Raw genomic sequence first — 26,577 nt, 5'->3', positions numbered from 1 at the left:
GTGTCCTTTGCCGTTTATAGGCATCCAGCACCACTGCAGTGCTGCTGGGGGACTATTGCGTGGCTTCCACAGTGATCTTTGCCCTTGGACCGTGTGCTCTCCAGCCTGGGAAGTATGCAGACCAGTGGTCATGTACTGCTTTCCAATGCTGGGAGGTAGAGAGACCCTCTGAGCCACCCTTAACTCAGAGGACTCCACAGGCTTACGTAAGCTAACCCGCGTCATGAGTCAGGCATCTGAACTCAACAAAGAGTGCTCTTAGGAGAAACAAATGGTCTACCTGGCATTTATTATTTGTACATTTCTTTTAGCTGGCAGTCCTCTTATTTCATCAAGGGTAATAATGCAAGAGTGTACAATGCAAAACTCAAGGAAAAGTAATTGTATTTTGTTTGACTGTAATACCAGATTTTTTACTCTGCTCAAAATTTGTGAAATTGTTAATCCCACTTTATGAACCAGGATACTTGAATAAATCAAGTATCCATTGTTTATGCCAGATGCAAGAGTTTGCTTCTCTTGCCATGGTTAGATTATCACTTACTTGATAGATAAGTAATTTTTAAAAAATCTTATATCCTAATGGTGCAATAGGCCCCGAAGAGGATATAGAAAGTATAAGACCCTCTCTCAAGAAACTAGTGGTATGATTAAATGGATAAGATTATGCATGTGAAACAGAATACTTGATATTTTGAGTAGTAATCAAGTGTAATAGTGTATGATTGATTTCAGCTTTAAGTGCTATGTGTGCAGGAAGAGAGATAAAAAATAGATATTATTTAGTAAAATCCACTACTACAGAAGAAATAAATATTAGTAATATTTTCTATTCTCCTGTCAAGAAGAACATCTTGAATCACTGATTTAATCACTGATAGAGAGCCTGGGTTTTATTCGGTACCTTACAGTTTTTAGCTCATTTACATCATTTGACATATGAACTTACCTTTTTGAAGAAAAAAATCTTTAGTTTTTATACATAGTTGTTGAAATTTTCAGAGTCCTTTTCTTGAAAAATTAAGACATCAAGTCAACAAGTATTTGTTGAGCACTGACCTTGGACCAGTGCATGTACATTTTTTCGTTTTTAAACAACAGCAGAGTATAACCCTAGAATAATGCCTCTTAAGATGACTTTGATAAGTACAAGATGGTGAGTTGAGCTTTTAGCCAAGAACCTTTGTTTTCCCTTGCTGAATATATTTCTTTTTTCTTGTGTGGTAGAACTTGAGTTAGAAATGTTCAGACTGTTTCTGTCCAAGCTGCATTCTCACTATTGTCAGGATTTGTTTAGTGATTTATAATTAATTAGAAAAAAATTCACAAAGCTTGTGAGGCGCTGTAATGGGAAACACTACATAGTATGAGGTGCTGGTGGTGGTTTGGGCCTCATCTCGTATATCTGGATACATCTTTCACGATTTTATGCCTATCTCTGCAAAACAGAGATTCTTTCCTCTTAATGGAATTTGAAAAAAAGTCATTTATCTTGAATGAAATTGGTTTCTTCTGTTTACTGCTGGGAGATTTAGTTTTCAACCAGGATGTCTGATCTATTTTATGTGCCTGCCAAAAAATCCCAAAATACTGGCCGCCTGAGTTCTGGCTAATGTTTCCAGGCGCTCTGTTTTGAAAACATTCCGTTTCTACCCTGTGTTACAGATGCTCTTGCATACAGTGAAATCCTGTGATAAATATTTTTCAGTGAACATAAAGTATTTGAAAAATAAACGAATGGCAGTGTTATCATTAGTCATACATTGACTGAGCGCCACCAGTGTATTCATCATGTACAGAACATAGTCCAAGACACAATCCCTATTTAGTGGTTTTATAGTCTAATCTGTGAAATGATGATGTCAAAAAAAAAAAACAAAACTAACTAAAAACAAGGAGCCATCAGTTGGGCAAATTGTTTGCAATTATGATTAATAACCTGCTCTGGGTAATTAATAGGAAAATATACGTGGTTCATACTGGGCTGCTAGTTTCAGATATATAAGCAGTAAGTGTGTATTCAAAATAATTCACAGTAAATAAAATAATTCTTTTTAATAATCCTAGGTTGGTTCTTACGTGTATTTTAACCCACTCAAGAAAAAAGTGAGCACAGGTAGGAGGTATCTACCATTCTTTATAGTAATATTATTTAGGTCTTAAAATCAGTCAAGAGCAAATTGTATTATTTGAAAAATGATTGCTTTTCAGAGACTGATTATCCTTGCTTTTATTTACCCTTTCGTGATCATTTTAAGGTACTTCGAAATACTTAATACCCATTTTGACTTCTTTTGTATTAGAAATAAAGTATTTATTGTGCATTAGATAAAATGACAATGTATTAAGTTTGGGTCTACAAATGCAAATATCTATTTAAATTCAGTATTCAGATTGGAGTTTTGTGAGCAAAATATTTAACAAAGTTTGTATTTAATTTACCTGTTCTTTTGACTCACATAGCTGAAACGAGATATAGTGAGTATAGATATAAAAATTTATGTATTTGAATAGGATTTCCCCCACTATTTGCAGGTGCAGTTTTTTGATAGTTTTCTTTCAAGTTTGACTGTGCAGTCCACTTGATTTCATTATAGTAGAAGCTTTTGTATTTGATGTGATTAAGAATTGGTTGGTTAACCCAAAAAGCTGGTTAAAAGTAGGGAATAAAAAATTATATCTGTATATATATATGGCAACATTTTATTAATATTTTATCTTATAAAATATGTATTATGTGTATATATTTGCCAGTTGTTTGGTGGAGGCTCCAGCCTTTTCTTTGAGCATAGGTCGGAGTTTCCCATCTTTTTCCTCTACAACTTTCAATCTCAGTTTCCTTAGATGCACTTGTGAAGCAATTCTTCTAGTTGTAATTTCCTCCAAGTCTTGTAATAATTTTTTTCACTGTTAGTCAGATCTGTCCAAAAACATTCAACAAAGTGTCCATAGAGACTACAACTCTCTTTGTACACATAGTTTATTGGGTGTTGGATAACAGTGTTTAATTAAGGTACTTAATTATAGTAACAGGCATAACTGACATAAGCAGATTTGAAAACAAACACAATTAAGTATAGAACTCAACAGGTGGAAGCAGAAGTGGACGGGTGTCCTAGACAATAGCTTATTAGCCACCAGTGTTGAGCATTTTGTGGGGAAATCAAGAGCTCTGGGCTGGTGAAGCTGTGACATGGTGGTCAGTGAGGAGAGCTTTTTTTTTTTTTTTTTTTTTAAATTTGAGGCTCTTGCTAACTTGGCTCTCCATCTAAAGGACCTCCTTTTTATCCTGTCCCTGCATGAATCCTTGCTCAAGTCTATGTATTTTCATCATTATAGCTGCCGCCTCTTCCCTTTCCACCCAAGTCTGCTGCCTTTAGCCTCTGCTGTTTGTTTCTACCTGAAATCCCTCCCATCCTCCATTTGAAATTTTGCATCAAAATTCGCCCCCTTATAGAAGCCCTATGGATTGACTCTACCCAACTTTTATACTTCTGTTGATAATTTATATACTATCTGTATAGCTTTAATGAAATAAAACTTCAAACACTTGAATTTTAGTATTAAATATAGTGTCCTTTATGTATAGTAAGTGCTCAAATATTTCTTTAGCCATATGAACCTATAAAAGAAAATAGGACAGTTCTTTCCCTGCACCCCACCCCCAGTTTTATTGAGTTATAATTGACCTGTGACAGTTCTTGAGATGTTTAATTTTCAATTTGTGCTAAGTAGGAAGCCTTGGGAAGGCCTTGTTAGAAAATGAGAGAATGGGAGACCAAGCGTGGTACTCTCTGCTACCCAATGAGAAAAATATCTACTTAACGCTGGTGAACTCTTTCATTTTATACATGTAACACCTGAATGGGGATGGTAGAGTTATCAAGCTCTCACATCTTATTGCTGGGCGACATTGGGGAGCTCTTTTTTTTAGGATAGCTGTCCATCTGTTCTCCTCCAGGAACTCCTGGATCTGTGCCACTGCCACTTGGCTGCTGGCTTCAAGAGAGCCTAAATCAGTGAGTTGCTCACACCAGGCAGAACAAACAGGCTCTTCTCCTTAAAGTGTCTGTAATTATATGACCATAATTAGAAATAAAACCTTCTTTAGATAATTTGCAGCTCACCAGGAAAGACTTTCTGCTTACACACTATTTTATCCTCTATTGTTTCGTATGCTAATCGGGAAACAGGTTACTTGGCCTAACAATAGACCATTGAATTGAGTGGAGAGATCCAGATTCCCCATACTCCCTAATTTTGCTGTGTGGCCTTGGGGTCATCGGGTGCTCTTTCTCAGCTTTTGGTTGGTAGTGTTAACATGATGCAGCTAATGTATATAGGAAGTGTTGCATGTGACAACCTGAATTCCTGCTGTTAGTTCCCTGGAAAAAGAGAGAACCTAGAAATAAATAACTCATGAGTAGAAACAGTAGTTTTGGTGGTTGTGGTCAGGGTTCAAGATTGTTGTCATTATTGTAAATGATAACATTGTTTAGGTGGTTCTACAGTGTTCAAAAAAATGTAGGTCACTGTTGATTTTTGTCCGATGGTTTGAGTTAGAGTAGATGCTGACTAATTCATAAGCCCCAACTGCAAGGTAGATGTTCAGTATTGATTAGACCTATGCCCCTGGTTGTATGTTGTTAAAAAGGACTCAGTTGTGAAATACTCCTAAAGCTAAATCAATGAGCTACAAAAGTTGTTTTTCTCCCATAAATATTTGTATTTTATCCCTTTAACTAAATGAGAAGGACCATGAGGAATTTCTGTGATCTGGGCTGTTAAGAAAACCAACTGTACCTTTGGAACAGCATGCTCATATGTTAACCATTCCAGGTGAATATAAATTATTCACATGTACATCTTAGCTGAGGATAACTCTGGCCCAATAGAGGAGACAACATAACAGCTTTCTCTGGAAAATTATCATCTTTTTTTTCTGGTGACATGGGTAGAGAACTTGGCTCAGAGCACACCCAATTACTGATAAAAATTTCAAGGGCTTTGAGACATAAGTCCTCACAGTGTAAGTGTTCAAAAATGTCTACAATTTCTGTGATGCTCATGGCCAGTAATTGTTAAGCAATTAGCTGTATTGGCAGAGTCACTAGGAAGTTTTCTGCCTTGGCAATTTTTTTGAAGACTTTATTAAATTTAGAGCAATTTCTGGCTGACTTTTCTTCCTCAACATACAGACTTGTCCAGAATAACACCAGTCTTTATGAAATCATCATGAAATCCACTGAACTCAGTAGCTTCTAGGCCTGTCATTCTCCTCTCCTTGCCTCCTCTTCCAAGTTCCTAGAATGGGCTGTTACCTCCTGCCGGGTGGACTTCCTGACCACGCCAACCCCTTCCTTAAATCTTTACAGGGGCTTCTCATTTCCTCTTGCATCTACTCTGGCTGTTCGCCCCATGCATCAAAGCCAGTCTCCGCAGGCTCTGGATTATCTCATTTCCCTCATCTGCTGCTCAGGTCCCAGCCTTCTCTCTCTCCATTCGGCTCAGTTCCTCTAGGTAGCACCTTCCTTGTGAACTCATTACATTAGTCTTTTGAGCTGTCTCCCAAGCATTGTCATTTTCTTAGATTCTCTTCTCAACAAACTGTGCTTTTTTCTTCTGTTCTAAATAACTCCTGAAAGCCAATCTTCTGTAAAAGTCATTTTGAATTAAGTAGAGAATTGCTGATGGTCTCCTCTTCATCCACTTTGACAATAAAAAACCTCCTGTGGCTTCTTCCTCTAGTATCTTCCCCTGTTATAAACTCACCTCTGCTTCCCACTTCCAAAACGACCCTTGCCCTTGACTTATGTGTGTATCCCATTCCTGCTCTGGTGACTGTTCCTAATTTAGAGGCTTACACGGGGGTGAAGAAAGCAGGTTCTGAGGTCAGTTGCCTGACTTGGAATCTGATCTCTGCCAGTTGCAGCTGTGCTCCTTTGGGCCCATTATTTAACCTTTCTGTGCCGCAGTTTCCTTCTTAATAAGACCGGAACAATAAGAACACCTCGCTGAGATTGTTGAAATAATTTAAGCACCTCATACAGTATCTGGCACATGGTCACATGCAATAAATATTAGCTGTTATTATTATTATTTTTAACTGGGGGAGAGAATGAGGAACACACCCCTATTTAATATGCCCATATCTATGTCTACACACATATACACGTACATACACACATGTACATACATGTATACATATGTGCACACACATCTACATTCACATACATAGTTACATAGTTTTGGGAAAACATTCAGAATATCATTTCTTTTTTAGAAAGTGAAAAATTACTTATTTTTAAATGCAAAACACATAAAGTTGAACAAAATCTTGGCTGGCTAGGCAAAGGTTTCAACAGAGGTGGGGAAGTACACTGTACCATTTGTTTCTGCACACCTACTAAAGGTCTGGCATTAGTGGTTTGGTCTTTGTTTAAAAGCACCAGAGCCTCAGATGCATGTATGGGCACTTGGCTTGCTTTTGAGTAACCATGATTAGGGTGTCAGGTTTTCCTTAGGAAAGTTTCAAAAGCAGGAGCTAGTCCACCCAACCTTAAGTAAATGAAGGAGAAATTAATTTTTTAAAAAAGGATAGTGTGAAGGAGAGCATTCTTTTAAAAAATGACTGTAGAAGGGAACTATTCAGATAAGTCTGTCATGAGTTTATGCATACCCCTTTAAAGTCTGGTGTATCTTCAGTACAGCCATTATTTAATAAGAGGATAATTAATTGCTTTTGTTTTCCTAGTTTTGTTGCTTATAAATATTCTGTTAAGGAATTTTATAAACGTACTGAAGCTAATCCTGGGCTGATGGGTATATTTTCTAAATAGAATACTTACCAGGCTTATGTTGATTATTTATATTTGAAAATGTTGACTGTAGATATCATTGGATTGCTTTCAAATTAATCACTTATTCCTGATTTACCAGGGATATATCAGTGAAACATTTATTTAGAAAACAAATAATTTTAGATATGAAAATTGAATCTCTTAAAAATTATAATAAATGATTTAATATACCAGTGTTTTTGGTGTAATATTGAAGGACCCAGAAGTATGCAGTGTGCATATGACTTTATTTTATATATATATATATGTGTGTGTGTGTGTGTGTGTGTGTGTATGTGTGTGTGTGTATTGCTATTTATCATATCTTAGAGGTTGCTACTCTTGTAGATATAAAAATTACTTGGATTTCCTATTTTCATTTATTTATGTAATTTTATAGCTTACATCATTTTCAGTTGTTTTATTAATGCCAGTTTTATAAAATAAAATAATTAGAGAACTTATGAGGAAGGGTGGCATGAAAGAGGTGACCAGAGTTACACTGTTTCATATTTGTAACTTTCGTTTCTTTTCAAATGTAGATTTATTCCTGGTGATACAAATTGCTGTTTTCCTTGGCAGGCATTAGAAGCAAGTCTATGTGAAATTATGTAATGTCTGAAAAGTTATATTCATGATTAATTGGCCTCTCCTAGAATGGTATTTGTGTGTGTGGAATAAGGCGATCATGCTTTTCTATTTGGCAGTGAGTTAAAGTGCCCCTGCTCAGATCAGGTTACTCGACAGGGCTTTTTGACTGAGAACTGTATATTTAGCTTGATCTCTTTTTAGGAAGCGTAAAATGTAGCTTCAAAGCCAAATACACTGGAATTCGTATTGTAACCAGTGTTAGTCTTCGGATAACTTCAAAAGCAAGCCATTCCACTCTGTCACACCTTAGTTAACAAATAAAGCCAGAAGATTTAAAACAACAGCATTGTCATCTCTGGGGCCTCTGAACTCACAGCCACTCTTGATTATCCAAAGTAGATTGTCTGTAGTGTCAAATAATAGGTTTAAATTCTTCCTGACCTTGACCCAGACTGATCAGTTACAATGATCTATTTATTTATCTAAGCTGGACTTTACAGGAGCTAGAAAATAAGGCCTTTAAACAATTGCCCCTTCCCACGTGTCAACTTGAGAAATGATGACATTCATTACTAACAACACAGTGATTGTGAACTTGATAACCGGAGGTACTGCAGTGGTCCTGGAGCCTAACTGTTTGGGGAAAGTTAACTTCTGTTTTCTCATCTGTAGTGTGGAGATAATAGTACCTACCTTCTGGCATTTTAATGATTGATTAAGTGCTAACCTGAATATCTGTTCTTAGTGCTTTTCAAATATTTGCTGCTGCTAATTACTGTTACTCCTGCTGCTGCTGCTACTACAACTGCTACCACACCAACTACTGCATTACTGTGACTAATAAAATAGTTCCTCCAGCAGGGCATTAACTCCAGGGCTCTGCTCTTCAGTGAATCCTCATATTGAAATGGTAAAACACATCCCAGAGTTGAATATGAGTAATTTGGGGGTTACTTTTTTAAAGTATCTATATTCTTATTGCTCAAAGGTGTGGACCACAGATCAGCATTAGTATCATGCGGGAGCTTCTTAGAAATGCAGAATCTCTGGCCCCATTCCAGCATTACTGAACCAGAACCTGCATTTTAACAAGATCTCCAGGTGTTTTGTTTGTATATTAAAGTTTGAGAAGTATTTATCGCCATCATTTCCTGGCCCCTCCCGCATCCTCAAAATCATCTGAATAACTTAGAGATGACTACCAGCAGTGGACCACCAAGCAGTATCACGTGAGCCAGGCCCTCAAAGCAGACAGGCAGTTAATTAGAAAGAAGGGAAGATAAAAGGAAGGAGGGAGGAAGAAAAACCATGCCTGACAATACTGTTACTGTAATTCTGTAGGTGGGTCTGTGCTCACTGACTTCAGATTGTTCTTTGTTGTAACACGGACTGTGGAAAGAAGTACTGAAATTTTATGGGCTGCTAGCAAATTTCTGTGGCTCTGTAAGTTCCAGTGATCTGTCAAACTTACCTTGCAAAGTTTCCTTTTAACTCACGGTCTCACAAATTAGTATGCACTGCTTATTTTCTTAAACACACACATACATAGTGCAGTCCTCTTATAATCATGCTCCATTTAGCTTTTTGATGCGAAGATGATGTTCTTAATGTGCTGATCCTGAAAGATCAGTGGATAGGAGAGTAGAGTTTCATTGACTTTCCTCACTGTCCCTTGGCTAGTGCTTCCACTTTGTTCGGTTTGTTTACTCCAGTGTAAAGGTTGTGAGGATGTATAAGAACACTGGTCTTTGATTAACCATGAACTATGGATGGTTGTGGAGGCACAGCTTTATTTGTATTATCACATACTAGGGGATAAAGAAAATTACTAGTTTTTTTACTTAAAATATGACCTTTGAATCCATTTTTTAAAAGTTAATTTGAAAAACAAATTTAAGTTAAAATATGGTATCATTTTCAACTGTTAAATTGGCAAGGAAAAAATTTGATAAAACATGTTAGGAGTATAGAGTGACACAACCTCATGCAGTTAAAAATGCCTATGTTCTGTGACCCAGCAATCTCACAGCTAGGCATTTATTCTGCAGGTGTATTTGCACAGGCAAATGCACATGTGTACATTTCCGTAGAAGCAAAAGAATGGTATTAACCTCAATATCTATTAGAATAAAACTGGTTTAGTACACCTCAACTTTTAATTTTTTTTAAGATGAAAGTGTCTCAGTGAACCTTTTGAAAGGGAATTTGAGTGTCCAGGGATTACCCATAGGAGGGAAACCTATTTTCCATTCTGTATATCTTTGTGCTATTTGAATTAAAACACACACACACACACACACACACACACACACACACACACACACACACACGTAACTTTAAAAATCAACAAAATAGCCCTCGTATTGAAGAAATTTAAGCCATGTTTTTGACGCATATGTATTTTTCCCCCTACCTGTAAAGCATGTTCATGTGACATAAATTTATTATGTCTCTGGGGCCCTCAGACCCACAGTTTTTAGGAGTAGGCAACAAATTCTCAGTAGCCTCTCAGCTCTGTATTTACTCTTGTGCTTCTCAGACTCTTCTGAGCATAAACTGCCAGATGTCCTAATCATTCAGAGCTGTGATTCTCAACCTGGGGTACCACCAGAATCTCCTCGAAGCTTTTAAAAAAATCAAGATGCCTAAGTCAGCTGCAGACCTATTTAATCTAAATCCATGCATGTGGCTTAGGCGTGTACATCCTAATGTTCATACCTGTTTAAGAACCACAGTCTAGAGAACAGTTCTTGGTAGGGTTCCTCTTCCACTAAGGCACCAGCTGTTACCTCCTCCCTGCTCCAGCCTCCCAGGAGTTGATGGGGCACCAGAGTAGAATGGGTGGACCCTCTGCTCTACCGCCAAAGAAAAGGGAATGGCATTTTGAATAACCACATGGCTCTAGCTGTTGTATTAGAATAAAAATGATAATGATAGTGATAATAACAAATCAGGTTTCCAGATAAGAATCAACATTTTTCCTCATATAAAGAACGTCGAAAGTAAATAGGGGATATCAAAAGCTGATTCTTTGAAAACATCAATAAAATTCAGAAATTTCTAGGTAGGCCAATGAAAAAATAAAGGGAAAACACAAATTACCAGTAACAGGAATGGGAGCGAGGATATCACTGAAGACATAAAAAGAATAATAAGGGAATATTATGGGCAATTTTATGCCAATAAATTGGGCAGCTTAGATGAAATGGGAAAATTCCTTGAATGCCCAGATCACCACAGCTGACACATACATACAAAATAGAAACTCTGAATAGCTCTAAATCTACTGAAGAAATTGAGTTCAAAATTTAAAACTGTGGTACAAAGAAAACTCTAGGCTCAGACAACACACAACTTTAATGGTGAAGTCTCAAACATTTAACAAATACAACTGTTAGATAAATTCTTTCAGAAAGAAGGAGGTAACACAATTGTATTTTCTATAGTAGCAATGAACATTCAGAAATTGAATACCATTTACAATGGCATCAAACAATATGAAATATATAGGGATGAATTTAGCAAAATATGTACCCTGAAAACTGTAACCGTTTCTGAAAGAAAGTAAAGAAGACCTAAGTAAATGGAGAAATGTACATTTCATGGGTTGGAAGACTCAATAATGTTACCAAGTCAACACTCCCCAAACTGATCTATACAGTCACAATAAAGATCCCAGCAGGCTTTGTTCTAGAAATTGACAAACTGATTAAAAAATTGATATGGTAATACAAAGGATCTAGAATAGCTAAAACAAATTTTGAAAAGGAAGACCAAAGTTGAAGGACTAATTCAGTGGGAAGAAGAAAATCTCAGCTAATTGTCCTGGAATAACTGGATATGCATATGGAAAAAAAGTGAATCTTGACCCTTACCTCACTCCGTACATAAAAATTAACTAAAAATGCATCATGAACTTAGTTTATAAACTAAAACCAGGAAACTAAAAGAAAATATAGGATAAAGCCTTTGCAACTTTGGAATATGCAAAGATTTCTTAGATTGGACATAAAAAGTAGAAAAATAAGTAAATGGGACCTCGTAAAAATTAAAAACTGATGTTTCTCAAAAGAAATTATTAGGAAAATGAAGAGACAAGCCACAGAATGAGAGAAAATATTCACAGTACATATATATATATTTTTAAATAAATTTATTTATTTTTGGCTGTGTTGGGTCTTTGTTGCTGCGTGTGGGCTTCCTCTCGTTGCAGCGAGCGGGGGCTACTCTTCTTTGCGGTGCAGGCTTCTTACTGCGGTGGCTTCTCTCATTGTGGAGCATGGGCTCTAGGCGCGCAGGCTTCAGTAGTTGCGGCACGCGGGCTCAGTAGTTGTGGCTCAAGGGCTCTAGAGCACAGACTCAGTAGTTGCGGCACACGGGCTTAGTTGCTCCGCGGCATGTGGGATCTTCCCAGACCAGGGATCGAACCCGTGTCCCCTGCATTGGCAGGCGGATTCTCAACCACTGGGCCACCAGAGAAGTCCCATAGTACATATATTTTATATGTTATGTATATATGTATACACAGGACTTGTAGCTAGAACATATATATATATGAAGGTCTTGCAACTCAGTAAGACAAACAATCCAATTTAAAAAATAGGTGTTACAGGTTGTTTTCATTAGGAAGCAGGCACTGAGATAAAGTTGTATAATTATTTGGATATGTATATTTGTCCAAACTTTAAAAGCGTACATATTATTATTGTAAATTGCACCTCAGTAAAGTGTTTTTTTTTTTTTTTTTAAGTGAGATTTAAGAAGAAGAAAAACAAATGAGGGTTTATGTTCATGTGGGGTATTGGTTGTTCTTTTAACTTTCTTTTTTTGTAATGTTTTTATCCGATTTTGATATCAGAATTATGCTGGCCTCATAAAATGAGCAGAGAAATATTTCTTCCTTTGTTTTTTGAAATTGATCATTTAAGATTGGTATCAAAAAAAAAAAAAAAGATTGGTATCGTAATCTTCTTAATCTTTGAAAGAATTCACCAGCAAAGCTGGGGTTCGTTGTGTGGAGGTTTTAAGTTATGAATCATTTTCTTTAATGGATTTAAAGTTATTCAGATTTTCTATTTCTTCTTGTGTTAGTTTTGTTGGTTTAGTCTATCAGTGAAGTCCATTTTACTAAGTTGTCTAATTTATTGGCATAAAGCTGTTCATAATATTTCCCATCATTTTAATGTCTTCAAGATTTGTAGTAGTATCCCCTGCTTACTTCCTGGTATTGCTAATTAGCATTTTTCTTTTTCTTAATTATTCAAACTAGAGCCTTCTAATAATAAAATTAACCGTCTACCTCCCTTATGACCCTGCATTTCCACTCCTAGGTATTTACTCAAAAGAGATGAAAACACCTATCCACAAAAATACTTACACAAGAATGTTCAGAACAGTTTTATTCATTTTAGCTCTAAACTGAAGAAGACTTAAATGTTGATCAACTATAGAGAAAATAAATAAATTTTTGTATATTTTACAATAAAATACTACTCAGTAATAAAAAGAAATGAATTGCTGATATATGCGACAGTATGAATGAATATGATAATACGGTGAGTAAAAGAAACCCTATACAAAAGAACTCAGTGTCTGCTTCCATTCATATGAAGTTTTAGAACAGGCCAATCCAAACTGTGGAGGTAGAAATCAAGAATAGTGGTTGCTTGGGAAGGAGAGTGGGAAGGGGTTGACTGGGAAGGGGCAGGAGAGAACTTTCTGGGGTTATGGAGTGCTCTATATCTTGATAGCAATATGGGTTACATGAGTGAAGGGGTGTTTTCAGAACTCTCTGAACTGTATCATTGTATATAAAATATATCTAAACTTAGTTGTACAATGTTGCGAATATACTTTACATTGAACCTTACACTTAAAAATAGCTAAAATGGTACATTTTATGTTATGTGTATCTTACAATTTAAAAAATGTAAGTGGGTGGATGTGATATGAAGGTTCTAAATGGACATTTAAAGTGTTTATTTTTCCTCATATAATGTGCTGTTTTATTATTATTTCTTTATTTACCATTTATATACTAAAATAACAATGTAATTTAGAAAATAATGAGAAAGAACCATGTATGAGAAATAATGTTACATTTATATATTCAACAAATATTTATCAAATAGCTACAGTGTGTATAGTTCTTCATTTTGTGTCTGAAGATAAAGCAAACAAGGATCTCCTTCAAAGAGCTCATAGTGTACTAAGCTTTGACTTAAAATATGCAAAAAAATAATTTGATTTCACAAAAATAAAGAGCCTTCTTCAACCTACTATATACCCTTTAGTAGGTTTCTGTAGACTCTTGAAGTTCTAGGGAATCGAGCTTAAAAATCCTTGCCCTGGGGTAAAGCCTGTCACTCTGGTGTTTCTCTTCCTGGCCTTGCTGTAGTTTGCATTGACAGGGGAGGGGTTTATGTTTTGTGCCCTCCCTACATAGCCTGCAGTGATGCTAAAGGACCAGAGAGCAGACTTTCACTGATAATGTACCTGTAAGTGCTGGGTTGGTGCCTGGCCTAAAGCATTAGTGGATCTAGAAACTCCACCACAAAGAGTTTTAGGGCAGAGTCCAAAAAGCAAGGTCAGAGCTCTTGACATTCAGGTAGTAATTACCATCCTCCTTTCCTACTTCTTAGGACTACTGTAATTGAAAGGGTCAGAGGTACTCTGAATGTGAAGAAAACAAAAGCAGAAAAGTCAGGGGCATAGAAATTCTACCCACCAGTGGGTTTAATGTGCCCACCGGGCAATTGGAAATTAAGTGTGATAATGGAATCACACTACTATTATTGGTTCTGTGAGGACAAGCACTTGGAGTTCCAGTTGTATTCTGTTGGCATACTTGGGTGCTGAGTAAATATTAGTAACTTGTTGAATAGTGCCTAGCATCTCACTGCCATGTAAATCTCTGTGAAGGCAGGACATTGTTGGAGGGAATGGTGGTGGTGATGGTAATCTTATTGAGAAAGTGACTACCATGTGACTTTTCTAGCTTGTTAATATCCATCTACCTATGCCTCATCTTTTCATTCTACTTCCCTGTTTGTATCTCATTACAATCAATTCAGTTGCCTGTGTCTCTGAGCAGTTAATTCAGGTTTCTCTTGGTGGAACTGGTAATGAGAATATCTATGTTCACATCACGCCTAGGTGGAGTTGTATGTAGGCACCATCTAGATGAAAATGGATGCCTTGGGACAACTGAGCAAGCCGCTGTATGATTCCAACTAATATATGACATTCTGGAAAGAGCAAAACTATGGATACAGTATAAAAAAGATCAGCGGTTAACAGGGATTAGAGGGGGGAGGGAGAGATGAATAGGCAGAGTGCAAGGATTTTTGGGGGGCAGTAAAATACTCGTATGATACTACAATGTTAGGTACATGTCATCATAAATTTGTCCAAACCCATAGAATGTACAACACAAAGAGAGAACCCTAATGTAATCTTTGGGTGGACTTTGGGTGATAATGATGTGTCAGTGTAGGGTCATCAGTTGTAACAAATATATGAGTCTGGTGGGGGAATGTTGTTAATGAGGGAGGCTGTGCACCTGTCGGGACAGGGGGTATGTGGGAAATTTCTGTACCTTCCTCTCAATTTTCCTGTGAACTTAAAATTGCTCTTAAAAAAGAAGTCTAAGAAAAAAAGAAACTATTAAAGATTTGTGATACTTGAATATGAATTGATTTTAAAATTCCATTTTTCAAAATCTAGGGTAGGGTTTATATTATATTGCTAATATTATGACATACTTGCTGAAGAGAATAGTTTGTAAATCCTAAGCTGACTTCCTATAACCATGTGTTGAATTTCCAGCGGTGTTGAATCAGACTTTGATCCCTCTTAAGAAGATAAATGCAATATCTGCAGTTTCTAATGGTATGGGTGTAGGAGAGACTTTCAGATGAAATCTTCAAAGCCAAGTCTCTGCCCAGATAAGAAATTAAAGACCCTGGAGAAGGCAGTTATTTCATTGTCCTACCTCCTTCCCCCTCCGCCCAACTTGTAGGCCTCATTTATTTACCGCTCCCCCCCCCCAAAAAAAAGAACAAATGAGATGCTATTGTTAAATGCAGTGTGCAGGGTTAGATTTGTTTCCTTCCAATAGAATCACTTTCCTTAATCAGCACTCTTATAAATGGCACACCTGCCTAATTAGAACAAGTTCTAGACGACAGGATACAGTGTGAGCATTTCAGTTAGCTCCACACATTTGATAACTATTGTGACTGATGTTCTTAGAAAGTCTTCCCTTCTCTCCTTTTCTTATTCCTCTGTGGCTAAGCTTTTTATAATTTTATACTTCTGAATCAGCCTTTGATTGTGGGAATTTATCCGTATGTGGTCATTGATATTGGTTTTGTTTCTAAGTGATTCCTTAAATGAAAAAAGAAGTGATGTATTTATGCTTATGTGTAGGGATGCTTTTAAATATTTTTTTATTTTTTATTTACTTGTTATCACTCTTAAAATACAGAAAACTCCCTTGACTGTGACAGGGAGGTAAAATACAGCAGTCACGTTCAAGATCTCCATACATTAGCAATAATAAATCCTTTTGCCCTGAGTAATAACAGAAACTCAATTTAGAGCCAGTGGGGATGACGTAGTGCTCCCTCACAGAACCAATCACCCACAGAGAAGTATAATGAGCAGGGGAGGTGATACAATAAAACCTGTATGGCCAGAGGAAAATTATGGTAAAATTGTTGCCTATGAGAAGTCTTGTAATAAGTATATCTCCAGTTATCTTCCAGAAGAAATTATTTAGGCATCTATTCAGGTCAAGATTCATGACAGAAGTACAAGAATAGCCTTAGAATAAAGCAAAAGGGTACATGAGTGTAGAGAAAATGGCAGTGGACATGCTGTGAACAGAGTTGTGTTGTGCCTGAAGGATCTGAAGTAGCCCCGGTGCTGCTGTGAGGGCGTGCTGCTCACCAAACCTTGCAGAGGGATGGCTGCACTGACCCCTGTTGCAGCACATGCTGACGGGGACAGGATAATGCCCTTAAAATACAAAATGGTTTAGATTATCACAGGAATATACTCTACTTTCAGAGTTAGTGTATTTCCCAAGACCACAGCTTAAGCAGATTGCTGTAAAGGAAAATCCTGAGTGGGCATGATCCGTATCCTAATTAGGAGTGGGCTTGATCTGTTCAGACATCTATCAGTTGAATAAGTGGGTTAAGTGGCAAGAAATGAAGTCTAGCTCTTTATTAGATAAGTGTCAAGTATAGTGCTGAGGTGGCTTAAAAAAAAAAAAAAAAAAGTTAGTATGTTACCTAAAACAACATGAACAGTTTCAACCTGTGTTGTCCCAGTGCTATCTGTTGTACAGTCTGTGGAAAACAATTCATTACCAATAATAAAACACCAAAGTTTGTAAAATATTTTTTAAATAGATTGAACAGATGGATGCTTTTTTATAATTTTGTTACTCTCACTGCAGTGTATTCATCTTTCTTGATTTCTTTTTTTTCTTTTATTGTGTTATTTCTTTAGAGGCAAAGGGGGTGGTGGTCACAGTTAGGTACTGGCAGCTGGGCGTGGCCCCAAAGCTATCTCGCATACAACCTATAGTGGCTATTAGTGAGTGAGCCCCAATAGTTAATACTTGTGGGAGTGGTGAGGCAGTTTCCCTCCCAGCTGATTTTAAAATTTTGGTTCTATCTTGTCAGATTAGACCCATGGAAGTACAATTATGTCCAAACATAAGTGCCATTCATTATAAATGGTCAGAGTAGGAAAAAAGCATTCAGATTAGACAGTGGTGGAACCCACCTTGCCATCAGTGGTTGCTTCATATTGTAGTCATTAAAAATATACATTAAAATAAAGAACAGTAGTCAGTATTTTGGGACCTGTTGAACCGGAGGAACCAGTTCCAAACCTGAAAGCAGTCTGTTCATTTGTTCATTCATTTATTCCATGAATGTACTTTGAGACTGGAGCTACAGCAACTAATCTCTGCTCTCTTAATGTTTTTAGTAAGCGAAACAAAATAGATGAATGATACATCATATGTCAGATAGTGATGAGTGCTATGCAGAAAAATAAAGCAAGGCATGGAGGATCCAGAGGTGCGGGTGGGGTGCAGTGTTAGAGGGAGTGGTCAGGGATAGCCTTTCTGATAGGCGATAACGTGAATCCAGCTCCAAAGGAAATGAGGGAGCAGCTGTGGGAAGCGAAACAGCTAAGAGCTTAGAGTCAGCAGGCTGGGCTCCCTCTGTCTTAATGGCTTTGTGACCGTAGGGAGGCATTTAACTTACCTGTGGCACGGAGACAGAAAGAGCCACCGAGCCTATTTCACAGGGTTTGTGTTCGGCACAAGTGAGACACTTGAGAAAAGCATTTTGGTAAAGGAAAAGTAGTACCTCGACTTCAAATTTCAGTGTGAAACGATAAGAGGGTATAAATTAAAGAGATAGATACAGCAGAGTCCTAAAACAGCCCTTCCATACAGCTTGTTGTGGAGTTATTGAATTGAGTTGTCTGAACTAAAGTGTAGAGAACATTCTCCAAAGATGAACTGTTTGATACTGGGGTGTACAGGATTTATATTCATCTTTGTTTGCTTTTGTGGTATTATTAGTTTAAGATTTTATATTTGTTTGTGCTTTTCTTCCTCTGACATCTTTTTCTTTTCTTTTCCTTTGAAGCTTTCCTTTTATTAAATTAGTTACAGGCCTCTTGACTCTCAGTTGAGCATTTTCTACGCTGTTCCTGTACTCCCTGATTAATTCATTAAAAACAAAAACCAAAAAAATCCTCTAAGATGAATACTTTTCATGGGGGCTCACAACATCCATCTTTTATAGAGTAATTCTAAACTCCAGAACAAATTACTTGCACTGATGTTTATTAAGGACTTGAAGTTGTTTGTTTGCTCTGTTTGTTTTTATAGCCAGAGTGAATTTTGCAATAATTGTTAACAATGTTTGAATAGAACCTTATAGTTTACAAAGTGCTTCACACACTCACTCACATGGGAACTTTAGCAACCCTGGAGCAAGACAAGGTGGACGCTATTGTGCCCTTTCACAAAAGAGGGAACCCAAGGCTCAGAGAACAGAATTTAAATTCAGGTCTTTCCATGATACAAGTGTGAATATATGAATGAAAAATGCTGAATTGTTTCCAACACTTGGAATTACTAAAATGGTATGTTTTATAAGTAGATGCAGGAAATTTTGTAGATGACACCAGGAGAAGAATCCTTAAGGGATTATGGAAAGAGAGGGCTGTGTCCCTGATCATTGTGAGTGGAGACCGTGGAGGCAAAACCCATTTTGGTGTCTTTGTCAGGAAGAGGATGTGAGCCTGGATGCCCATGCCTCTGATCTGTGCATGAACTAACTCCCTCCCTCCCTCTCTCCCTCCCTCCATTCCTTTTTTTTTTTCCAGTTTCTTAGACTAACAAGACTAACAAGCATCTTATTTTCCTTCAGGGCAGAAATAAAAGTAACCATATGCAAATATAAAACTTATCAAAGATGTGTTGTCTTGGATTTAAGAATGTTTCTTCAGAAAAGGCTGTCTTATTTTGATATCAAGCGTCCTGAAGACTCTTAAAATGTCTTTTAAAGTATAATAGAAGCAATGAAAAATTAGAGCTGAGTTGGGAAGGGCCTTAGAAATTATCCAGCCATGGAACCATTAAACTATTTGATCTGGAAAGGACCTTTGAAAAGGTCCCAGATCCCAACTCGCAGGAGGCTCCTTCGTCCACCGCGGCATCCTCGCCATCCTGATAGGGTCCGTGCAGTATCTCCATGGCTTCTGATTACAAAGACTGTGTGAGTTCACTTATATGAGGTGCCTAGATTACTCAAACTCATGGAGACAGAAAGCAGAAGGGTGGTTGCCTGGGGCTTGGGGGAATGGGAAGTTAGTATTTAATGGGGACAGAGTGTCAGTTTGGGAAGATGAAAAAGTTCTGGAGATCAATGGTGGTTGTACAACATTGTGAACATACTTAACGCCACTGAACTGTGTACTTAAAAATGATTAAGATGGTGAATTTTATGTTTTATATATATATATATATATATATATATATGTATATGTGTGTGTGTGTATGTGTATATATGTATGTATGTGTATATATATATACACATACATACATATATACACATACACACACACACATACATACACACACACATTTTACCACAGTGTAAAAAATAAAGAAGCAAGAAAAAAATTCATTTCGTTGCTGGACAGCTCTGTTGGAAAGTTGGAGTCTAAGATGACTCACTGGGGCATGGAGGCATGGAGAACAAATTAACCCCTCCCCCTGGATGAAGACACCCAGCTTGTCCCCTCCCAACAGTCTCTTCCCAGCCAGCCAGCCCCAAGTTGCTTCAGTAGGTCATTTTGTTTTGTCTTACAGTTTATTTGAATCATAATCAAGATAAGGACTGTATGTTGTAATTGGCTAATAAGCCTTTTAAATCTCTCTTAATCTATTGGTTCTTCTTCCATATCTGTTTCTGTCTCCCTCACTCATTCTGTCACCCTTTTAATTTACTTGTTGAAGAAACTGGGTCATTTGTCCTCAAGAGTTTTGGTACTTGCGTCCCTCTGCTGTGTAGATTGACATGTTCCTCTGTCCTCTGTATTTCCTGTGAAGCAGTAATTGGATTGAGATACTTTACTTTAGAAATGTTGTAATCCAACTATATAATAACTCATTCTGTATCTTTTTTTTGAAAGTGCCCCCCAGCTTTTTGCTTGGAAAATTGTAAACATTGAAACAAATCATTAGACAATTGAAAGAATAATGTCATGAACATCCAAGTACCTTTATATAGATTCACCAGCCGTTAACATTTGCCACATTTGCTTTCTCTCTTCCTCTCTGCACACACATACACTAGTAATACACATAGGTTTTTCCCCCTGCATCATTTGAGCTCAAGTTATAGACATCATGACACTTTACTCCAAAATATTTCAGCCCATAACTCCTAAGACAATTCTTATATAATCACAGTCTAGTTTATGTGTTGTCTGCTGTTTAGTGCATGTTACCCTAATTATCCAAATAGTGTTCTTTACAGCCGTGAGTTATTATTATTTATTTTTTTAAATTTATTTTTTAATTTTTTTATTTATGGCTGAGTTGGGTCTCTGTTGCTGCGCGTGGGCTTTCTTTAGTTGCGAGTGGGGGCTACTCTTTGTTGCGGTGCGGTGGCTTCTCTTGTTGCGGAGCACAGGCTCTAGGCGCGTGGGCTTCAGTAGTTGTGGCTCACGGGCTTTTGGGCGCAGGCTCACTAGTTGTGGCGCACGGGCTTAGTTGCTCCGCGGCATGTGGGATCTTCCCGGACCAGGGATTGAACCCGTGTCCCCTGCATTGGCAGGCGGATTCTTAACCACTGCACTACCAGGGAAGCCCCATGAGTTATTTTTTAAAAATTCAAAATCCAAGCAGAGATTGCAAATTGTATTTAGTTTTCCCACCACTTTAATCGCCTAAATTGGTTCTGCCCTTTTTTGCGTCTTACATGACATCAACATTTTTTGAAGAGTCCAGGCCAGCATGTCCCTAAATTTGGATTTGCCTGATTGTCTCCTTATGATTAGATTGAGGCTAAATGTTTCCAGTAAGAACACTGCATAGGCAGTGCTGAGTCCTTCAGCGCCACGCTCGGGAGGCATCTCATGTCAGTTTGTCCCATAATGGCTGATAGGTTCGATTGCTCAGTTAAGGGGTTGTCTACCAGACTTTTCCATTGTAAAGGTACCATTTCCCCATTGTAATTAATAAATAATCTATAGCATATTAAAGGTTGCTTTTTTAATAGTTTAAAAAACATATGCCATTGGTCATGGGAGAAATTGGATGGCAGAGATTATGTGCACATTAGAGTTATTACTGCTGATGGAAAATAATTTTTAAACATTGGTTTTTCTTGAGAGAGGAGAGATAAAGAGGGGAGGTAGTAAAGGTGAGAAATGGGCTTTACCGAAGACAGACTTGTGTTTGAATCCCAGCTCCACACTTGAACCTCTGCAACTTTAGAAAAGTTACCTCACTTCTCGGAGCCTCAATTTCTTTCCTGTGATGGGCATAATAATATACATTCCTAGCAGGGTTGTTAAGATGATTAAATGAGCTAGTGTATGAGTGGGCTCTAGCCTAGCAGCTGCCCCAGGACTATCACATGGGAGGTGAGGAAGAAATGCTTCCCGAGCAGTTTGCAGAGTTTAAACCTGTCCGTGAATGTTCGTTCTCAAGATCAGATTGAAATATTCAGGCATGTTGATAAGAAAATGTGATCAACAGGTTAGGTGGTGGTATGAAATTTCAAAGAAAGGAATTCAGAACTGGGAGATGTTTGGTTCCATTTTCAGACCTCTTAAATATGATTTGTCTGTAGTGGATTTATGTAGAATTGAGTTGCCATTGATTCAGACCTCTTTCTGACTGCAGTCCATTTTAATCTATTACCAGGGATTATTTTTTGAAACAGTTTATGTGTAGTCTGATCGAGAATAGTGAATCATAATAATTCTGTGACCCATTTACGTGCATTACTGTAAAAGTTTCATTTCATACAAGTGACAGCTTTTTAAAGTTAATTAGACTTGGCTATACTGAGGTTAGCAAAAAGTGCTTTGAATTATCAATAATTCAGCAGGGCAGACATTTCTGTATAATGTAGTGGTTTTATAGAGTATTGTGAGACAGTTATCCCTAAAAGAAATGGTTGTGAGCATACATCAGCATGGTGGGGCTCGCTTGAGTGTGGCATGAAGTGATATCATCTATGCTTTCTATTATTGAGCAGAGTGTGGGACATCGGTCTTTCTGGCCATGAACTACTAGCAACCTTTGTCCTTTGTGTTACCTTTAGTTAAAAATGAAAAATGAGCATGAATGCTGGCTGATGGCCATGTCTTTCTTACAGCTAAAAATTCATCTGGGAAAGAAAAATGGGATTGCAGATTTGGATTTGTTTCATTGCATGAATGATATGTGACATTTTGTAAATTATTTATCAGTGCAAGGATGGCAGCAATGGCTTGAGCATTGTTATATCAAATGAAAGCAGGAATCCCATTAGTATAAGGACTGGGTTTTAGCTAGAATCTATCAGGGGAATGTTGTCACTTGAAAACCAGATTGTTCTTTTAATTGCTATTTAAAGGAACAAAAGTGTTCCCAAGGTGCTGCAGTTGAGCAGTTGCGAGTAATAACTATAGATCCATAATTATGCAGTGCTGATTATCTGGCATTTAAAAAATGGTGGCAGGAGTCAGTGACCAGTTTGTTGTAGCTTGTCTTTTTTGGTTTTTCTAATACAGTGTTTTATACTCTGCTTTTTAACTGGGGCTACAAAAACGCATTTGCATAGTTACCTCAGAAAGTGAAACCTGTGCATATTAAAAGAACAAATTAAACCGAAAATTAGGGCAAGATAATGAACACTTATATTGTAAGATGAAATTAACAGTCATATCGAACAGTTTTGCAAATGCTTGGTCATAAGATGAATTCTGGTTTTTGATGACATGTCACATTGAACCAAGACGTTTGTTGGAATCATTATTACCATTTGAAATATTATTTTAGAGATAAGTGTTTTTAAACTAGCATATGTTTCTTTCATTTATATTCAAATATATTTTTATATAGTTAGCAAATACATTTTGAGTGCCTGCTCTGCATCAGGCAATGTATCAGGCGTTTGGAATAGAGTGGCTGAACAAATGAGGTTTATTTTACTCTGATGTATATTTAGAAAGTTAGGCCTAGCAAAATCTTGTTTTTAATTTACATTAAAAAAATTTGTGATTATACTAAGCTTTCTTGCCCTAAATTTTTGATTCATGAGATTCAAATATAAATACATTATAGTTACATTCAGATGGCTAGCAGACAACATGTGTGAAGCTTGGAATATGAAATAAAATTTTAGTTTTCATACAGTTTGGCTGTTCAAAATAATGTGACCAGATCTGTAGACACAGTCAACTCTTCATTTGGATGGGAATACTAGTGTTGCTGGTAGTCATAAATAACAATGGAGGCACTAAAATGTATGCAGATTTATACATTGTTAGAAGCAATTTCCATAGTGAGAGTTAAAGGGGTGCTAGGGGGTTAGACAAATGTTTTGTTCTTTCTTTTATTGAAAGTGGGAATGTCAGAGATTGAGAGTTTGTCTCCTTTGTGTGGCATGGTGTGGTTTACTTTTGAAGACCTTGGTACCAGAAAGGCCTTGTTAATTGTCTTTTGATCATCTCAAGCGATCCCACAGAATTTTAAAGTTCTCGCTTAGTTCTAATGCTGTTATTATGTCACCTTTTAACATACCAGTATTTTATGTCAAATATTTAATTGATGCATAATAGTAACCTGTACTAAAACATTTGATAAAGTTTAATTAAACAATCTGGTCTGACTAGAAGATACTCATAGACTGTAATACTGAATAGGTGAATCAGTTTATAGTAGGCATATAGATTACGGGAACAATTGAGACTTCAAATGAATTCTTAATGTTCATTTCAGGAAGGTAGTGTAATATATAAAGGTTTTAGATTTCATTGGCTTAATGAAAATTACTTCTGAGTCTTATACATTACACATAAATGCATTATTCTGGCAATACTTTAGTGTCAAATAATTTGAGGGGTTTTTTATTAGCAGAAAATGTTGATATGAATACCTTATTTCAGCAGTTTTTCTTTGGTAAAGAAATATGTAAGAAGCTTTTGATTTTAATGTTTTGTTTTAAATTTTGAAATGGAGAACTAACAGTTTTTTCATTTTAATTTTTTTCGTAGCCCCGTGCCGATCCCATTCCAATATGCAGCTTCTGTCTGGGGACAAAAGAATCAAATCGTGAAAAGAAACCAGAAGAACTCCTCTCTTGTGCAGATTGTGGCAGTAGTGGTAAGTTGGTATTTTGTGTATGTGTGTACAGTGACTCCCCATTATAGCTACATGCGATTTCTCTCTATCGAAAAAAAATCTGTTATTTAAAGTAATATTTGATAATAGAGTAAGCTTTAAATTTAAAAAGTAAATGCAGGTGGGGGGGAAGTGTGAGTATATTAACACTGACATAAACCATATGTCATAAAATAAATAAATTTTTTAAAAAAAGCTTAAAAAATTATTTATTTATTTATTTATTTATTTTTGGCTGCGTTGGGTCTCCGTTGCTGTACGCAGGCTTTCTCTAGTTGCGGCGAGCAGGGGCTACTCTTGTTTGTGGTGCGCGAGCTTCTCATTGCAGTGGCTTCTCTTGTTGTGGAACACTGGCTCTAGGCACGCGGGCTCAGTAGTTGTGGCTTGAGGGCTCTAGCGTGCAGGCTCAGTAGTTGTGGCGCACGGGCTTAGTTGCTCCACGGCATGTGGGATCTTCCCGGACCAGGGCTTGAACCCGTGTCCCCTGAATTGGCAGGCGGATTCTTAACCACTGCACCACCAGGGAAGCCCATGTATTCATATTTTAAATTAAGCTTTGATTTCATACCAGCATTGATAATTCAACGTGGACTATTCTACATAGCAGGTAAATTCAAGGTAGAGAATTCTAAACTTTCATGCTGAATGCACCTAGAATCCCTAGTTTTCTATAACCTGAAGTCTCAGTTTAAGACGTTTCAGTTGGAATACATAGTGTTTCAGGTCCTGACACCTACTGGTGAAATATAATATTACAGCCCAGCTCTGTGTGACAGCTGGAAAGGGAGGGACAGTATTCTGGAAACCACATTGATAGAATCAAGAAGTCATCAGGCATGAAAGAAATTCAAATTGACCAGTATAAGAAAGGAAAAGGGTGGTCTATGCAGAAGGTGATGTTGCAATCAAGGAATTGCTGGGTAGGGACACTGGGCCATTGGCAAATTGCAATACCCAAAGTGCTTTCAAGGTTGCTGTCACCTCTTTTTCTCAGCATAGGATTTTAAGACCGTACCTCCACTTTTATAATGAAAATTAAAACTCAGATTGTGCTTACACTAAAAGAATTTGTCTTACCAGCCAATCTTCCTTCCTGTTAAGCAGGTGATAAGTTGCCCAGGTGAGATATATATGGTTATATGTATGTATGTATACACACACACACATACACATGTGTGTGTGTGTGTGTGTGTATATATATATATATATATACACACATATATATCTCTCTCAACAGAGTGAGTAGCAGTTACTGGGTTTTTAAAAATTAATCTCTGTGTTAATCTTCAAATTTTCTTCCTCCAGCCTACTGAAACTTTTCTCCCCAAAATGTTATTTTTAAATTAATTACCAAGTATTTCTCTGGTTACAGTTAATTCTTTAAAAACATCAACAAATCTGCAAAACACGATAGCATACTCTCATTTAGGAAGTCAGTATAGTATAGTGGTTAAGAGCAAACTAGAGAGGCAGCCACAACTCCTCTACCTTGAATGAGTTACTTAACCATTCTGAGCCTCAGTTTCCTTATTAGAAAACTAGAGATGATGGTGGCACCTACCTCTTGGGTTGTATGGAAGTTAAAGGAGAGAACACAAGTAAATAGCCTAATACAGGGTCTACAACAACTCTGGTAAGTGTGTTATAAATGTCAGCAGTTGTGGGGTTTTTGTTGTTGTTGTTGTTTGGCATGTTTGATATTTTTCTTGATTGCTGCAAGTAATTTAAAATCTTATCATTTATGACAGCTGCTTGATGGTTGGATAGAGGAAATGTTTCACACTGACGAATGGCACCGTTGTGTAATGATTCTTCCTCCTCCTGCGAAGGTTTAACTTGATAGGCCCTAAATGGTTCTGCAGCTCTCAGAACCTAAGAGGAGAGAGAGCCTTGGAAATAAGACATTTCAAACTCTGCTTGAGAAATGCTTTCTGACAGTCTTTTTTTTTTTTTTTCTGACAGTCTTTTTGATGGGCTTTACAGATTCATTAAAACTCTTTCACCTGCCCATGGTATCATAGCTAGTGACAAAAGGGCATGGAAACATTATCTGTATGTTCAGGTTAATACATTTCAATCCTGCAATCTCCTTGTTTTATCCTGGTGAGGTAGTGCCTCACTCATCAGTTCTGACTCTGTAGTTATCTTTTGGGTTTTCCCACGAGGCTCATTCTGAATGAATTATTGTTTTGTGTAACTGCCTGATAA

The 26,577-nt window shown here is 37.2% G+C and overlaps 1 protein-coding gene across 7 annotated transcripts in view; it reads left to right on the top strand.

Moving 5' to 3' along the window:
* Positions 1-26,577, top strand: part of KAT6B (lysine acetyltransferase 6B) — a 179,969-nt gene that overhangs the window by 90,001 nt on the left and 63,391 nt on the right. For all 7 annotated transcript variants that reach the window (XM_082424918.1, XM_082424915.1, XM_082424916.1 and 4 more), the window contains exon 4: positions 24,243-24,351. In XM_082424918.1, the coding sequence (XP_082281044.1) occupies positions 24,243-24,351 (109 nt within the window). The remainder of the gene's footprint in view (positions 1-24,242; positions 24,352-26,577) is intronic.

The sequence above is a fragment of the Balaenoptera physalus genome (assembly GCF_965194825.1).
Source record: "Balaenoptera physalus genome assembly, chromosome: 14".
NCBI lineage: Eukaryota > Metazoa > Chordata > Mammalia > Artiodactyla > Balaenopteridae > Balaenoptera > Balaenoptera physalus.
This window is presented reverse-complemented; position numbering and strand designations above follow the sequence as displayed.